The sequence below is a fragment of the Melospiza melodia genome, chromosome 11 (assembly GCF_035770615.1).
Source record: "Melospiza melodia melodia isolate bMelMel2 chromosome 11, bMelMel2.pri, whole genome shotgun sequence".
Taxonomy (NCBI): domain Eukaryota; kingdom Metazoa; phylum Chordata; class Aves; order Passeriformes; family Passerellidae; genus Melospiza; species Melospiza melodia.
In genome coordinates this window covers 24336820-24355005 of record NC_086204.1, presented here as the reverse complement: position 1 = coordinate 24355005, position 18186 = coordinate 24336820, and the positions used below count along the sequence as shown (strand labels likewise).

At 41.9% G+C, this 18186-nt stretch overlaps 1 protein-coding gene across 5 annotated transcripts in view; it reads left to right on the top strand.

Moving 5' to 3' along the window:
• Positions 1-18186, top strand: part of LOC134423228 (BEN domain-containing protein 5-like) — an 882906-nt gene that overhangs the window by 731238 nt on the left and 133482 nt on the right. For all 5 annotated transcript variants that reach the window (XM_063166074.1, XM_063166072.1, XM_063166073.1 and 2 more), the window contains one exon: positions 7661-7772. In XM_063166074.1, the coding sequence (XP_063022144.1) occupies positions 7661-7772 (112 nt within the window). The remainder of the gene's footprint in view (positions 1-7660; positions 7773-18186) is intronic.

Genomic DNA, 18186 nt, shown 5'->3' with positions numbered 1-18186 from the left:
CTGAAATGTAGCAAAGTAATCATTTAAATCTATTCAGGAGAGTCAAAGAAATCTCAGGCACAGTGCTAGCTCTAACCACCACATGTTACAGCAGGTTCTCAGACACAGCTGAATGCAGCAGTATCAGGATATAAAGCCAAGAAAAATGGCTGAATTAAGGTATAACTGAAACCCACCCAAACCCCATTCATGATCCAGTAATACCTTACCCTTTTCTAGTAATCTCTGACAAAATTCGATGTTTCTAATATTCTGTCCACTCACAGTGCCATTTTTTGTCAGATACAGAGAAGCCTTGAGTACAGTCAGCTTCAGGTCAAATCAGAGTTAGGTGCTGGATGTGTAACATGCTATGTAAACCCATGTTATCCTAAAAAAGTCCTGTCCTTGGCGTCTCAGATAGAATGGTACAAATTAATGGCTGTCTCTTATGTAAGCCAATTTTTGTCCCAGTTGCTCTTTTATGAACTGGGGACAATGTGGTCCTCCCTTGTAACAGTGCTGTTGGGAAAATTAGTCCATCAGTGCTTATAAAGCAGTTGTCTCCTGCAGTGCTGAGCACTTTAGAAAAGCCAAGAAGAGCTGGACAGCTCTGTCCTTGGAGCAGGCTTTGAGTAGCATGCAGTAAGCAGCAGCCTAGCGCTGTATATTGAACAATAAGGAAAAGCCAAAATACTGAATGGTCCACTCATTAATGACCAGTGAGGATCCTGTGACAATAAAGTGAGATTAAAGCTGCAATTAAAGGCTGTGCCACAGCAGTGACAAGCACAGGGCTGAGGAAGGCTCTGTCCTAAGTTTAAGAGCTCAGCATTGTGACATTGAGGTTGGCTCCTTTGAGTGCAGCTCTCTGTGTGTGATGGGTCTGGTGGTGAGAGCTCAGCAATCTTCTGGGGGTGTTCTTATCATGCTGGTCTGCAGGGAGCAGGCTGTGTCTTTCCTCTTTCCTAGAAGTGAGTAGAGCTCCAGATTTGTGTGCCAGGCAGGATAGGAGATGTGTAATATGGAGTTATACCATCCTATAACAGCTGGAGTATTCCCTAATAATTCTGAGACATGGTGTGTGTCTGAGGAAGGCCAGAAGTGGGAACAAAAGCTCAATTCAAGAGCAGCCATATCTCCAGAAATGTGATGATGAAACTGTGATGATGAAACACTTATTTTCACCCAACCTGCCCCTCCAGGAATGTAGACAGACCAACAAAAATTACAAATGTTTTAAAGAAGGGTTGCTTATCTGAAGGGAAACATTTGTTAGGACATTCTGGGGAAGTCAAGTAGATAGGGCAGGAGGGCCTAGAAGAGTTTGACTTGTTGACAGAGTGGGAGTCCAGTAAATTAAGCACATATTAAAATTCTCTTCCCCAGTGTTTCACAGCTTGTGATCCATGAACAGGTGGCTTTTGGACATCAGAAAAGAAAATTTATATAATACTGCATTATGGGCTACATATGTGAGAGTTCTGAAGGCCCTGTGCCTACAGTGGAAATATTTTGGGATCCAAAAGTTGGAAAAAAACCCGTCTCCTGTGTCATTAAGTCAGTGATGTGTTTGGTTTTGAAAAGGCCAAACAATGAATCAGGCTTTAAAATGGAAGCACTGTAGGTGTTGCCATCAAGTTGTTTAAAACACCTGAGTGCCCGGGATTGGCGTGGCAATGACTCAGATGCAGCTGGGAGCAGGAGCTGAGACCCCTCCCAGGGCAGGGCAGGACAGGACAGGTGGGACTGGACCTGCAGGGTCCTCTGGAGAGATCCACACCTGGGGACAGGCTCTTCCCAGGGGAGAGCTTTGCTAAGCTGGGCTTGCATCCCAGGGGAAGCGCTGGAAACCCTGTCCCACTGGAAATTGGGCTGGGCACGATGCAGATGTGGAAATACAGAGAGTCCTGTAGGGCAGCTGCAGGGGTGAGCTGCTCTAGGGAGAGGGTCTCACCCTCTGACACGCCAGGCACACTCAGTGGGTGGAGTTCTCCTACCTGCAGGATGGGTTTTTATTTCCAGCATGCTGCTGTGTGCCCAGGAATCCTTCTGGCATGACCTGGGGTGTGTAAGGGGGGTTAATACAAGAATTGAGACATATCCTGAAGATCAGAGTGTTCCTGTGTCAGGAGGGGATGTGTGTCTTCCTTGGTGTGTGTGCCTGTGACACCTATTACCAGCCCTGAGAAATGCATGTATTCATCAGAAGGAGAAAATATCCCTTTGTGTTTATTCTTATTTAACATTGTTTACACAGAAAATGGAGAAACACATCTTTAACCGTCATGTATGATTTAAAATTATGTCAGTACACCCGGCAGAGCTCATTCTGCAAACATCTACTCCACCGTGTGGTCTCTGCCAGCTAATGCTGCTCTCTGCCTGGAGCACACTGCAGTGCCTCTGTTAAATAGCCTTTGTGAAGGTTTCCAGAGCTCGAAATTAAAAATGCAGAAAGCTGGGGAGGAGGAGAGACTTTTCAGAGCAGGGGTTCTCTGAAGCTGGAGTGTTAGGATGTCTTGCTAACCTAATTGCTTTAGAATATGTGGGCTTGAGTGAGTCCTTTTTAATGAATAATAGGCAAATGCATAAATGGCAAACCCCAAGCACCCAGACGGTGAAACACACACTAATGAAGACCTGACTTGGCTGGCAGGTGTGGAGCTGATTTGTAAAACAGAACATACCAGTTCTGAGGTGATATTTGTGAAGAGAAGCAAACCTTGTGTGTGCTGCCCTTGCCTTTGCCATCCCTGCTGCAGCCCCATGGCACTGCCTGCAAGGGACAGCAGCCTGAGGGACCAGCCATCCCCTGTCTGCCCTCTAAAACAGTGCTCCCCCTTCCCCTCTGCCTTCCCATACCCCAAATCCTGACCCTGCTGGTGGTGCCAGGCGTGGGTTGGAGCTCCCTGGCTTTGTGTGTGCGGAGATTATCTGGAGATTCACCTGGTGCTGATCCAATGAACCAACGCAGCCTTCCAGAGCTGGAGGGAAGGGTGCACGGTTCCCTTTGTAATAAATCACAGGGCGTGAAAAAGGATTTCTTTAGCTCCCTTCCTCCATTATTCTCCGTATCTCACCTTGTGGAAATGGGTCTGTAAGGGAGAGATTTAGGCTCACACGGCAGGAAAAACGAGCAGGGCAGGGAGGACTGAAGGTAAAGGAAGGCAGAGTTCCTGCAGGTTTCTGTATCTTGGACATTCCAGGAAGAAGAGATCCTTTCTTCTTCCTGAAAGAATAGGAAGAAGCCCTGAAAAATAAACCCAGCATGGGCCTTGGTACTAAATCCTTCCTCAGAATGTTGTCACTAAAGCAGCTGCTTAAGAAATCCTTAAAAGCAGCAATGAGTTCAGTCCCAGAGAGGGTTTCTGTCCAGAGAACTGCCCAGCAAGCTGGGTGCTGGTCTGAACATCTTTGGTTTTACTGAGTTGAGCTGGTAACCTCTTCAGATCTGGCTGCCTCCCAAGTAGGGAGGGATGAATACTGCAAAATGTTTCAGTTTCCAGTGCAATTTTGAAACTCATTTGCTTTGACTGCATTTGCACTGTGTTTATGTAAATTTATAAACACTGTAATAAATTTATCTACTTACAGAAAACAGAAATTTTAGGAAAAGGCTGGAAAACGTTGGTGAAACACGAATTCTAATTCAACAAGAATATTCACAGAACCTGATTTAAATGAACATTCAGCCACGAAGCAGAAGCACAGCATGTGGTCTCTACATCTAGCAAACTATAGCAAGCATAATGCAAAATTCAAACAATGGTTATCAGCTTAAATGCTTTAAATTACATACATGTCATTTTTGTTGCAATGTCTATGTGACCAAATCCTAGGTTTTTACAGTAGGAATGAAGACCAAAATCAGGTAATAGCTGCAGGTTGTTACTTTGCTTGTAGCTATCTATTTTATGTTTTTTCCTGATCTGGGAGAGTCTGTGCCAACACCTCATTCTCATCAGGCTCTGTGGCACTGTGAACTGCCATGTTCATAAGAGCATTCATGGGCATGGTCATTAATGCTCATGGAATGGGGTATCCTCCAGTGCCCTTGTCCCAACCCTCACTAATTCTGAAGCTCTTTTTGTCTTCCCTTGTACCTCCTGGAGTCTGTAATGTTTCCTGATTTTTTGCCTTCTGTGTCCCCCTTCTAAGAGCATCCTTAAGCAGTACTTTGATATAATTTAGCAGGTTTTTCCCCCTTGTTAATTTTATACTGAGAACATTAGTTTATTTACAGCACAAAATAAATCTAATCTGTATAGGGCAGATTTGGAGGCACTTTCTAAATTAGGGGAACACTTAGAGCCATGTGAGGAACTGCAGTGAAGCAAATGGCAGCACTTGCACTCTGAGTAAAAGTGCTGGTCTCAAATATTGAGAGATTATGTATTATTTTAGGACATACTTGTTTCCCACCATGGACCTGCTGTTTCCAGAGCATATCTGCATTTCTACTTTGCCTACCCAGTGTTTGAAGCAGCAGGCTAACAGTTAAGCAGCGGAAAGTGCTCCAGAAATTAGCTGGTTTAAGACTGGGAGGAGGAATTAAAAGGCAGCGCAAGATGCAATTTTAAAGTTACCCTGTTCAAGCTCTCGCATTGGAGGCCTTAGCCATGGGGGAGATCACATCAGCTGGGAGCAAGACAATGAAATGAATGCAGGATCTGTAATGGGCACGGGGGAGACGCTCGCCGTGTGTTTTGGCCATGTCCTGATATACGTGAGCTCTGGGAGACAGCTCCACGTGCAATAGAGTCAATAATCAAATCTGAAGTACCAAGGAACACAACTTGATGTTTCCTTAGAGAGGCTGCAAGTTTGCAGCAGATGAATAAAGAGAGGCTGTGGTAGATACAAATTTGTCTTTAGGCAAAAAAAAAGGAAGGAAAAAAGACTTGGAAAGTGGAAGCGGGGAGAAAATATTACACTGTTTCCAGACTGGAGAGAAATAGTAATGCCTACATCAGAAAGTTAATTAATTGTTGTTACATTGATAAATATGTGATATACCACATCAAAGACTAGCTAAATGATATTTGGAAATTAATTTGGATTCCTATTAAACAGAGCTCAGAGGAGCTTCCCAAATGAATAACTTGTTTGTTAAGCGTTGCTTCCTTCTGTTTATGAAGTCTTTTCAAGTAAAGACAACTATTTTCAACTGTTCTTGTTTTTTAAATGAACTATGAGCTTCATCTCTTACCAGACATTCCTGACACATCCAAATTCTGAAAATTACAATGCCTTACTTAGGATCTTATAAAAATTAAGTATTACTTGCCTCTTTTCTCTATGGGGATGACTTAGATAAAGTTGTCCAAAAAGTCCCAACCCCCAAATTTAATATTGACAGTATGCTCATTTTCTCTGGTATTAAATATTATTAAAAGAAAATGTAAGTGTGACACATTAAGTATATAAATCTAGGTTCAGATTCTGAGCTCTTAAGAAAGTTTTTCTACAGTAAGGATGTTGTTTTCTTGGGAACTGTGCCAAAATACAGTAAAATTCGTGGCAGTTTCTGCTTTTATTAAATGAAAAACTCATTCCTCTCATTCTGCTCTTCTGCCAGTTTTATCCTGGTGTAATTCCACCTGCATCTCTGGAAGTACTTCTGGTTTTTATTAACGTCTATGAGTTCAAAAGAAGATAGGATTTAGTAGAGCCGAGTGCAGAGAGTTTACATACAGGCAAAAAGAAGAGAGAGAGAGAGAAATCTGACACAGTATGCTGTAGAGTAGGATGGCAGCAACTTTCTGAGTTGTCTGTGGAAGTAGTTGTTTAAAATGTCCAGGAAAAAAAAAAAATCCATCTGGTTTCTATACAAGCAGAGAAGTGGCCACCACGACAAGGAGGTGGCTTCTGCACCCCTGCAGGCACCCAGGGCAGCAGTGATGGGGCTGCAGGGCTGCACTTGGGTGTTTGAGCTCCCAGAGCTGATGGGTTGGTTGTGTCAGCCCAAGGAGCAGTGCAGCTCCTGCTTGCCTAGATACCCATAGGAACTTTTACAAAAGAATGTCACATTAATTTTGCATCCTTTTGTTCATAGGAAAATATTTTTTCATCAGGTTTGGAAATGAATTTCATCCTCTGGTTTCATCCCCTCACCTTTTTAAGTATTTCACCTCTGTTAGTTTTATTTTCCTTTCTCTTTGCCAATTAAACCTATGTTTTGGGTCTTCAGATTCTTAGATTATTTTTTTTTTTTTGTCAGAGGATAGCACTGCTGGAGTGAATCTCCAGTTTGCATAGGTGTGTTTAAAAGATTAAGGCTGAACAGACATTCTTGTAATAGACATGGGATCAATGAAAGCTCTTCTTTTCTCAAGAAGCTTTAAGGCTTAGCAGCAAGGTTGATTTTTTTGTTTGTTTGTTTTAACTATAGAAGAAGTTGCATCTCTACCTGGGCTTGTATTATTTGTATGATCTTCTACAGAATTCCTGAGCAAGAGTTTACCCAATTCATCCCAAGCTTAGCTTGAGATGACACAGTTCTCTTCCTGCATGTATCAGTAGCCAAACGTTTTCTAGGTGATCTCTGCAGTAGGCAACGTATCTGATTTCTACTTGTGCCACTTCCAGATTTCTAATTTCTTTTTCAAATTTCAAATTTTCAATTTTAGTGCTCACTCTGTCAACAGCCTCCTGAGTTTCAGTGGGGCCCCACAAAGAATTTGGATGCTCCTCTGTGGGGCTGTGAGCAGCAGAATCCAAGTCAGGACAGTGTCCTGGGAGGGACCTGAGCCAGGGCAGGAAGGAGAAGCCAAGGTGGCATCCATGCTTCAATGCCTACAGGATCTGATGGCCAATAATCATTTTAACTTGTTGATTTGCTTGGCTAACTTTTGTGCAGGCAATTGCAGGAGGGGACGAGACAGAGGCCCGGGGTTAGTGGAACAATGACGTTCATGCTTTAAATCCCTTAAGCACAAACCTAATGGCCATTGATCATGAAGAGCCCTGCTGAGTCAGAGCCTGTCTGAGGACAAGCTGAAGGTCCAGTTTGGTGGTGCAGTGTGTGAATCACCCTCAGCCTGAGCTCCAAAGAGAAGGGAACCTCCAAGGTCAGGCAAGGCTGCTCCAGGCTGCCGATTGTCACTATAGGGCACGAAAGCTCACACTGCTATTCTCAAGGTGAAGAAAAAAAGGGAAGTTTATATTCTGACTCCAACATTTATAGTATTCCAAAAGTGACAGCGGATTGGAGGGTGACAGTGCCACCTCTCCAATGACACTGGTCAAACCAACAGTCCATCAACTTTCTCTTCCTCCATAAAAGAATGCAAAACAATGAGTTATTTACAGAAGGTGTGTGAGAAAGTTCACTACAAGAACGTCAACATCAGAAGGCTTAGAAAATCTTAAAAAAAACCAGGGTGACAGCCAAGCTGGCAAAAGGCAAAGAATACAGTAAGCACAGGCCGTGGAGAAGGGAGAAGGCTGAATGGCCAGAGCTGATATTCCAGTTGATATTCTGCTGGTCATGTCATTTCTGAGAGGTGCCATTGCTGCAGGCTCTCCTCAGGGAAGGGTTTGCTTTGTTTCCCCCATGAGACCAACGTTTAACTACTTCAGCCACAGAATGTAACCCTAATTCTGCATCTGATCCAAGGAGAGGCCACAGCCCTGCTAATTCTGTGTCTGTTTTGTGTGTGTGTGTGTGTGTGTGCAGGTGCTCCCTGCTGGGCTTCGACCTGAACCGGCACTGGGCCAATCCCTCTCCGTGGGCTCACCCCACCCTGCACGGAGTGAAGGAGCTCATCATCGACATGTACAACAACCCGGTGAGTGGGGACGCAGCTGCTGAGCCCCCCTGGTGCTGGGGGAGACACCCCTCCACTGCAGGAGAGCGGGGAACAGCTGGGCTTTGGCCACTGGAAGCACCAGAGGTGGAGAAAGCGCGTGGAATGATGCTCAGCTCAGATTAACTATGGAATAATTCTGAAAGCGGGGCTTAAATTCAGTTGAGCTGCTCTCATGCTCTGAGCAGGATTCAAAACAGCAGGCCCCCCAAATTGAATTAGGGAATGGCAGCAATGCTTAATCCGGGGCTCTGGCAGTGGTGGCTGTGTGGTGTGCAGGGCAGGAGGGGGAGAATGTTTGCAAATATTATATAAAGACACACGCACACACTCATGCTCACTCAGAGAAGCAGAGGTGTTCTTGAAGGTGAAATCTTAGCTAATCAGAGGAGATGGATTGAGGAGAATATGGAGAAGAGGAATGGGAGGGAGGCAGACAGCTATTGAATGTTTGACATCAAAGCGCGGAAGGATTATTGAACGTGGCACCTAAGAAAAACTGCTGGGGAAAAAAAAATGGATATGGGTAGGGAAAAAATCACTACCAAAAAATAAGAGGAGATTTTATAGATTATTATTTTTTTCATTATAGGATTCCTGGTATTTGTCTTTTCTTTTTGCTTCTCACAATGGAGAGGGAATTTGAATCTTTAAGCCCCTGAAGTTTTGCTAATTTTTCCTTTTGTTTTTTCTTTCTTTCCTTTTTTGTTTCTGTGAAAAAAGAACCTGGCTAGCCTTGCTAATAAAGAAAGAGGATTCTTACCCCTGGCTACATCATGTATAGGATAAGACCTCCTTTAATTTAACTCCTGGTTTTCCCAATACATCTTAATTAGACTTTTTATCTTCCAGTAATACCTGTACAGAGGAGTTTTTAGGTACAAGGAAGATAGGGTGATAGATAAGATCATTACAGATGGACTGGAATCCAATTGCATGAAAAATATTTTCTTAGACCACTAATTGTTTGGCACAGAATTTGTCTTTCTATTCAGTTTCTGCAGCACCTTGCACTGTGCGTTGTGTCTCTGACCAAGGCTCCTAAGCTCATTAAAGTGATGATGATGATGATGGAAAGGCACAGAAAGGAGCTTTGAAGCCAGCCTGGTCTTTCCTCTGTTTTCTACCTCGAACAGCAAAATAATTTTTGTTCTAGTCAATGGAGTGAGCACACAGATTGCTTTAAGAAGAGGTTTCTTCCCAAGAATGAAGAGATCTTTAAACATTACAAGAAAGTTGGGTGTAGGGAAGTGCTTGTAGACAGTAAGGCAACGAATCCTGAAATTATGAAAAGTCACTGTCAGTAAAGTAAAGCTATTCTTGGAGGTAGGGGGAAGTTCTTTTCAGCTTCACCGCATTCTAAGGAATCTTTGAAAATTCTGGTAGCTTCTAGCTGTCCTATGTGTGAAGAATGAATTAATTTGCTATGGTGGCTAAAATGAAAAATCAAAACCGAAACTGTTTGGTGAGAGCTAATCTGAAATGGAAATTTTTTTTCCTCCATCTTTCTGTCTCCCGCTCTCCCCAGTGATCAACCTGAGATGAACCAGTTCCAGTTCATTTCTTTCTGAGGCAAAGAAAAGGGAGCTTTTTAAACATTTAATTTTCAAAGTTATTTATTTTTTTTAAAGTACTATTTTAGAATTTTTTTTTATTAAAGTACCAGCAAAGTTCAGGTTGCTCTTCAGTATTCCATCTCTTAGTGAATTAGCTACCCACCAAAAAAACCTTCTTGTCTGGCCTTGTCAACACCAGCCTTTCTGGCAGTTTCAGGGATGCTCAGCAATGCAATGCAGTATATGTGATTACTGTTATTTTCAGGAAATACCAGATTCTTATTCCCTGTGATCCCAGTAATATTGGTATGAAAAGACCATATCCAAAGTGCTGGGACAAAAGGGGGAGACAAGACAGCTGCCATGGGGCTGTCCATGCACTGCTTTAGCAGTGACTGCTCTTATTGAGTTACGACAGAGTGCCGGAATAAAACCTGCTTTGAATCCCTCCAGGCAGCTAAAAATGTTCGGTGCTTTTCAGGGGTAGAATGTTACTTTCAGATGACTAATACATGATGGATGGCTGGCTGCATGCACAGGTGACCTGCTGCAGGAGAGCTGGTGTCAAACCGCGTCACATCAGGCATTTTGCATAGGAACACATCTGTCCTGCCACCCCCTCCCCATCTAAAGTCTTCCCACACTGGGGAAAATGAAATGAAATGCAAACCCCAATTCCCTGAGGAATTATGTAATAAAAAAATAACCTTCATCCCTCCCATTGCAGACAAGATCTGCTGTGAAGGGCTGTCCACAGAAGACTGGGTTGTTTAAAGCAAGGGGAAGTTTGGCTTCATGTTGCCATTGCAGAGCAGCTCAGTGCAGGACTTTTAGATGTATTCATTCCCTTAAATCACTTAAGGAAAATTAGCTGCCATAAGACCATAAAACCATGTTTTAAATATTGCTGCATAGGAGGATTTTTCCTCTGCTCTGCCGTATGGGAGATAAGCTCCTTCCTTTGAAAAAAAGTTCATTCTGGAGCAGGGAGGATGAGTGACACAGAAAAAAGTGAAGTGGGTATGAGGCACACGCACAATGCCACAGCCACAGAGATTCCAGCACTGGGTGTTCCAAGGCTGAGTGTTTGCTGTAGTTACTGTATAAAAATAATCCATAGCACTTGTGGTTCACTCTTCTTCTGGGTTTTACAAAGTGAGCTTATTTTATTTTATTTTTAAAGTGTTTCAGATTCCATAAGGACCACATTGCCCTTGGGAGGGAATGGATGGGTTGAGAAATGAGAAACAATAGGAATTTTGATCTCCACTGACTTTGACGCAGTAACTCTGATGATCTGTGCCATCGTGTTGACCTACATGGAGTGAGGGGATATTCTCAGCTGTTTCTAGTGGTATCAGTCTTGCAGATGAGACTGAAGTGATGGTCTCTAGATCATGTGCTGCTGGCTGGGGCTATTTCAGTTCCCAAGCCCTTTTCCGGCCCATACACGAGCCAGCAATGTCTTCCCATCACTCCACCAGTTGATACCTGTTGATGTTTTCCCTGTCTGTGCTGGAGCAGGTACCAGAATGATCTCAGAGCATGAATGTATTGTTTAAACCGACTCAGATGGCTCATGTTTGCAGTTTGTTAAAGCATGTTCATGTGAGCCATTCCAGCACCCTTTAAAAACAGATTTAGTGAGTGCACTCACTGTCAGCTCAGCCCCCTTGCTATGAGCATTGTGTTATGGCCTTTTTCCCCAGGGGCTGGCGTTATTCTCCCTTCTAGACCTCTCCCTCACTGAGTTCTCCAAAGGAAAACTCCCACACAATAAGCAGCTACTCAATGTTTTACCTTCAGTGTTCATTGTGCAGCCTTGTCCTGTGTTTGCTGTGGCCTGTGCAGATCCTGCTCTGAAGACAAACTGTTCATCTCCTTGTGGGCTCCTTTGTTCTGCTCACTGCTATACCTTGGGAGCATTGCAGAGCTGTGGATTATTTCTGGGGAGGGACCCCTCTGAGAGACAAATGTTTCATCCTTGTGTGGATAGGAAGCAGTTGTGATCACACCTACTCATTGGTGATAGATGGTTTAGAATGCCTGGAATCAGATTTGTTTCATGTCACTCAGCAAAGACTGATACCTGCGCTGTCTTGTATCTACCCCTTGCTTCTGCATGGAAGATTGGGATTGACTATTTCTGTCATTTGGTCCTCCTAGGACCTAGGAGACGAGGAATAGGCTGTGACTGGGATTCATTTGGGATGAATCTGTTTCAAGTCATTTGCTCCTCCCAAGTGAAAATGCAGACATGGGATTCAGGGCTCCCAAGCACTCTCAACACTGGAGTTTGTGTTCTTTCTTCTGTATTTCTTCTGTTCTGCCTGTTTTCCATCTCCTGTTGAAATGAAGCTGGAGTCCTACAAGCAAATGATTCCTTTGCTAGATGCTGTTCACCTTGTGCCCTGAGTGAGCCAGAGACCCATCCAAAACTGAAAAAAACAACTTACCACTTAATGGATGTGCCTCTTAATTAGCATCTCCTTTGTCATGCACATATATACTAAAATTTAAATTATTTCTGCAAAACTGACCTTTCTTTATCCATTCCTGACTTTGGAGTGCTTGATGTTGCATACTTTTAATACTATTCTGGGTGAAAGTTTTCAATGCAAAATGAAAGCCCCAGCATGCTAAACTCTGAGTCATCTGCTGGGCTGGAACCTTTAGATCCACCACACAGACATCTGCCACAAGGGCTGATGAATTGGCTGATAGAGGATGGCAATCTGCAATTGCTGAGGACAGGAAAGAGGGAGGGAAGGAGCCTGAGGGCTTTGGGGGTATCTGCTGACAGCAGCATTAGTAATAAGGCAGGATGAGTAAACACAATACTGTAGGCATGGGGAGGGTTGATATTTAAGGGTAAATGACACTTTTTGTGGTTTTGAGGATTTTTTTTTAAGATCCTGTGTGCAGGCTCAGATTTGAACAAAATCATTATTTTCCAATCTTCCTGTCTCTGAGGAGGCCCAGCTTTTGATCCAGGTAGGTTTGAGTGGGCAAGAAGTACAGGGGAATTAGCCTGGTAAGTCAATGTAACTGGATTCTTCAGCAGATGATTGTGTTCCTCTTCAGAAAGAGAATATATTTGCTTTCTTCCAAAGTTATTGAACATACTGTCCACTGGGTTTGTGTTATAATCTCTCCTCAGACCCTTCTTTAGAGGCTGATGGGTGTCCTCCTTGGGCTGAATATCCTCAGCACCATTTGGAGTGTACTGTCAAGGAGAGGAGTTGTGATTGTGCAGGAGCTGTGGTTTGTGGGACTGCTCCATTTGCAGCACATGCCCCAATTTCCCCATTATCCTCAACTTTTGCCATTAAACAAATCAGGATTTTTGTTTTTTCTCTTATCCCTGCCATATTTTGAGAGAGGCATTCTGTTTTTATGGAAATCTAAGTCACAGAATATAGACATAGAATCTTGGAACTGATATTTTGCAGGTTGCAACTATCCCAAATCAACATTGCTTTGCCTTGGACAGTGCCACGTTCTTCACCAGACAGCTCCACATTTAGAAATATGTAGTTGGTCTCCAAGATGTGTGTGCTTTGCTTGCAGAGTGACATAAATTTTATTTTTGTCAGTCCTGTAAAGTGTGTCAATCTCAGAGGCTCTGCTTCCACTCATCTCCTGAAATGATGTTGTTAGTATTACCATCAATGTGATACTGGATATTTGACAAGTAAAGTACAACAACAGATTTTGCAAGGTTTTCACATCAAAACTGTACATTTAGGTTTCTTGTGCTATAAGCCCTCAAGTAGCATTTTCTAATCTAACATTTGAATGACTGCAAGCAATTGTTTTCTCTTCAAAAACTCTTCTTTTCCCTCATCATCTCCCCTGCTCCTGTTATAAATCAGAGCAGCAAACTGGAAAATATTTCACTGGAAAATTATAAGCTCATTCTCATTCTAGCTGAAGCCAGTTTGGATGTTAATAAATGTTTGGAAAGGCTGTGGGTTGGGGTTTGGTGTTGCTCAGAACTCACTTGGAGCCAAACAGATCAGCTGAGGTCTGCATCATCTGGTGTGGGGAGTCAGAGCAGATTAACACAGGGTAATGAGCTCTGTAGCATCACACACTACCTGGCTCCATTCTGCTTTTAGCAGAGCTCTTTCACTTCTTTCCCCTACTAAACAACTTAGTAGTAGTGAATAATCATTTTTAACTCAATCTTGAATTTTAACAGCCCACTAGGAAGTGATACTCAGAGAGTATCAGACACCCTGGGCTGTCATTTGTACCTGATGGTTTTCACTCCAATATCAAAACAGCCATTGCCAGGCATCATCTTTTGCCAACAATCCTTGGGATAATACAGTATATGTTATTCTGAGTTCTTCTTAGGCACAATGGCCAATGTGCTGCCTCTTATTTCTCTCCTCCTGAAACTGGAGGAGGGCTCCCCTCTGCTCATGCAGTTGTGTGTTCAGCTGTGATAGCCCTGTGTCCATTTGCTATGGCAATGCTCACGTTTGTGCCACTTTGTTGGTGTTGCAGGAGTGCCCTGTGCCACTTCTCTCTTGCAAGTCCCTGTTGAATGAAGTGTAAATTTCAGTATTTTGAAAATATCATTCTTGTCTTGTTGAACAGTAACAAGGGCAACCTTTCTCTCAGGGCTGTAATTTAGCAGTCTGATGTACCCACCAAAAGCTTATGGATTTTGACTATTTCACATCTTCCTGTTGGACCAGCATAATCAGAATTACTAATGCTCTAGCTGACATTCTACTTCATATAGGCTGTTTAAAAGTATTCCCATTAAACTCCACTCATTGTTAAATAAGGATAAATTTGGTATCTACTGACAGAAGCAAGGGTGGTGTGCGTGATCAGTTTGTTAGCTATGGCATTTTCTGATAAGCAATCTTATCTGTGAGCATTCAGAAGAACTCCTCAGTTCCTTTCATGCAATTTTAACAATTCTGCTTCCTGGAGTAAACATTCTGTCTTGATCTAGTAATATGTTCTGTGTTCATACCTGGTGAAGCTGCTTCTGATCTTAGCAACTTTCTTCCCACAGCCCTTTAAACACACACAGTATTCAAAGAAACTTGCAAATAGCAGAGCTGGTTTTACACTAGAACAGATTATTTGCAGGTGATGCTGAATCTTTGCCACTGGAGGGTTTTATGACAGGTATTTATTGGAAAAAGGTTAAGATAGAGTTAATTCCCTTTTGAGGCAGTTGAATACACTCAATAAACTCTACAGATTACCTTCTCATCTCAAATTAATCTATGATATTTATCCCTTCCCTTTGATTTGTTTTCAACATGTAAATCTTCATAAATATAAATGTATATATAAAAGTGAATCTATAATTTCTTTGGTAACTTTTAGGAATCATTAACACTGTTAGATGAAGTTCTACCTGTAACTGTGAACTCCTTGTTAAAGTGATAGTCAAGGAAGGGAGTGCTATTCAGGCCAACCAGTCTTATTTTTTGCTGAGTAAAATTTGTGCTTTGAAATTATAAATCACATTTCATATAAACTAGACTGGCTTTTTGGCTGGTTTTGTTTTGTTTTGATCACACTTGCATGTTCACAGTCTAGCTCTGGATGATGCTCCACTGTATTTTTGTGAAATACTCCAGAGTCTCCAGGAAACAAGTCTGAAATGTGTCTACAGATACAAAATTTCTCTCTGTTTGCACTCAATCATTTTGCTAATCATTTCATGGTGGTAATCTCTGACACAGGTTGTGGTTTCTTTGGTTGACTAGGTTGAACAGTTTTTTTTACTATCCCTTTTGGTAATGTTTTTATCTAGAATAGGAACAGTTTCAGATAAAACCAATAACACAAAATAGAATGAAATGTTGTAATCCCAGTGACTAAAATTTTCTTTTTTTCAGCACAGTAATGGCTAGTTCTCATTTCTACCTGACACTTCTAAGCTGTTCTCCATGATACCCAGACACTTGCATGAAGCACTGCAGACAAATTAATGTGTGGATCATTATAATATCTCTAGATAAGTGTCCCTTTACTCAACTCTGATATTCTCACAGGTTTTGTTATTTCCTGCATTCTCTCTGTGGTGTGGGGTGTCTGTATGTAGTACCTCTGGTACTGCTCTAAACAGCTGAACCAGTTTTGGGGGATTTTTTGGGGTTTTTTTTCCAGGAGTTTGCCATTCTGAGGAAATTTTTTGGGGTTTTATTGGTTTTTTTTTTTCCATTTTTTTTTCCAGTTTGCCATTCTGAGGAATTTTTTGGGGATTTTTTTGGGGTGTTTTTCAGGAGTTTGCCACTCTGAGGAATCTCTGTGAGCTGCTGCAGTTTGTTTGGGGCAGGCATGTTAGTTATGACCTCCACTTTGCAGTGATCTACTGTACACCTTATCTTCTGTTCCAGGTGTTTTATTGCTATTACATGGAACTTATGGTGTTGCTTTCTTAGTTTTAGCTCAGCACCTCAGTCTCTTTCCATGGCTCTTTAGGGCCTTTAGTCAAACTCCTCTCTTTTACCTTGGATCAAAATATTATCCATCAAAGCTTTAGTATCCTCTCTACCATCAAAACATGGTTGTATTTTCCTGGGATGTGCCTAGGGGGCTGAACACAACTCAAATATCCCTCTGAGGAAATAGTGTCTCCTAAAATAGTTTTTTGAAGACGTACAGCCATGTTCTCTATTTTTCTGGGGGCACCTGCCAGCCCCCTGCTGATGAATCAGAGCCATCTCTTCAAAGAATTTACTCCTTGCCAATGCAGGAAAACATTCCCTTTATATAATACATGTATTTTTTTCTTGGACTGATTGTACAAGAGGGGTTCAGCATGGATTCTTTTCTCCTTCTGTTGCATCCTCTTCCTGCTTATACGTTCTGTAATTTTTACAGATGTGATGTTATTGAATTCCTCTTATCATCTGCATTGGGGAGAGAGGGTTTTGGATTTTTTAATTTTAAGTAGCATTAATCAGGGAGTGGCTGACGTGTTCAGTGCTGCATTGAGAGTTTCCTCGAGTCTGGGAGATATCGTTAAGCTCCTCCTCAGTAATTCTGGTTTCATGTTTCTCCTCCCCTTCTCAGTTTTTCAGCGAGACACGGGAGTTTGAGATGTTTTTTTTTTTTTTTTTTTAGCCACTTATGAAAAACTCCCCCTTTGCTTCTGCTCCTTCCCCAAGTGCTTCTATAAAGTGGGTCAGAGCCAAGGTCACTGCCAAGTCTGCTTCAGTGCTTGCATTTGAACTGCTGAGCAGTGAGGAGAATGAGCTCCTGCACAATGCAGCACTCAATTCCAGCTGCCTCTTGCCAGGGCTGCTCACAGGATGCAAGTGGAAATGCCTGCAAGGAGCTGATCCATTTTATTTTCCCCACTTCAGAAGGTGTTGGGACCATGCCCTTTGTTCCGTTTCCCTGGGATTGCATTTGCCTTTTAAGACACAGGGGCAAAGTCACTGCCAGGCCTTTTTTATTTAATACAAAAGAGCTCTTAGTATTCAAAGATGATTTAGAGACAGCTGGCCAAGTGTTTGACCTAACTATGTCTGTTCATGCTATTCTACTGGTGTGAGATAGCAGTAATAGAGCCAGTGGACAATTAGCCCAGTGCATGCAATGAAGATGGGTAAAGTGAAATGCTGGCTTTAAATGAGAATATTGACATAATAGCATCTCAATCAGGCAGCACTGGAATAGCAGTGTAAAATTATACACTAATAACAGAGGAAACCAAGCCAGCAGAGGAGTGACATTACAGTTCAAAGAAAGATCAGAAGCAAAAAAGAGAAAAGAAAAGAAGAAGAACAAAAAAAAAAAAAGGCAGGGAATGGAATTGTATCAACAAGTACTGAAAAATCCCATGATCTCTGTGCATTAAAATTTCATGCCAAAATGGAATGGTAGCACTAAGCAACTTTACTGTCATGCTCAGAATTGCCACAGAAGCAATGAGGACTCAAAGAATGTAATAAGAGGGCCTAATTAAGGGTCATGATTAAAATTGATGTAGAAACCACATTTATAGACTTTAAAAATTACGTCTTCTGGAAGCAAGAAATCAAAGAGCCCGGAAGAAAAGAGTATTTTTTTTTTTTAATTTATCCCTTAGTGAGGATTAAGTCTTGATTGAAGAGAGAAATATTCCGTAATAATACATATAAACATGCTCAAATTCATCATTCCTGGTGGAATATGAAAACCAGAAAGACCTTAGAAGGGCACATACTTCTGAAAGGAGGCCAACATAAAATGGAAAAGAAATCTAAAAGCATTAGCTAAAAGGGCAAAACAGAACAAAATAACACTTTGGGGTGACATGGCAGCTATATAAAATCACCATTGTAGGATGCATTTTTGCAGTTTTACCTTTATACAGTGTGTTACCCCTATTTGAAAAACTCCAAAACTTATAAAAGGTTACATGAGAAGTTAGCAAAGGGGATTATTAGACTGAAGAAGGTCATTAGCTTTAAAGGACGCCCTTTAAAGTCTTGCCCAAATGAACTAAGGAAAAAAAAAAACCCACAGCACACTCTGGTAAGTTAAATGCAAACCCATAATAATAGCAGACAAAAAAAATTTTGAAGAATAACTTGCTAAAGGCATAAAAACTAATAATAAAAACTTTTTCAAACACATCAGAGGCAAGAAGCCTGCCTGAAGGTCTATAAGGTTGATAGATGATCAAGATGTAAAAGAAGTGCTCAAGGAAAATAAGGTCTTTCCAGAAAAGCTAAATCAGTTATTTGCTTTGGTGTTCACAGTGAGGAGCCTAAAAGGAATTCCCAAATTAGAGCTGCTCTTTATGGGGGACAAGTCAGATAACATGGATAACAGTGGTTTAATGGGAGTTTTCATTTTTGAAGGTGGAA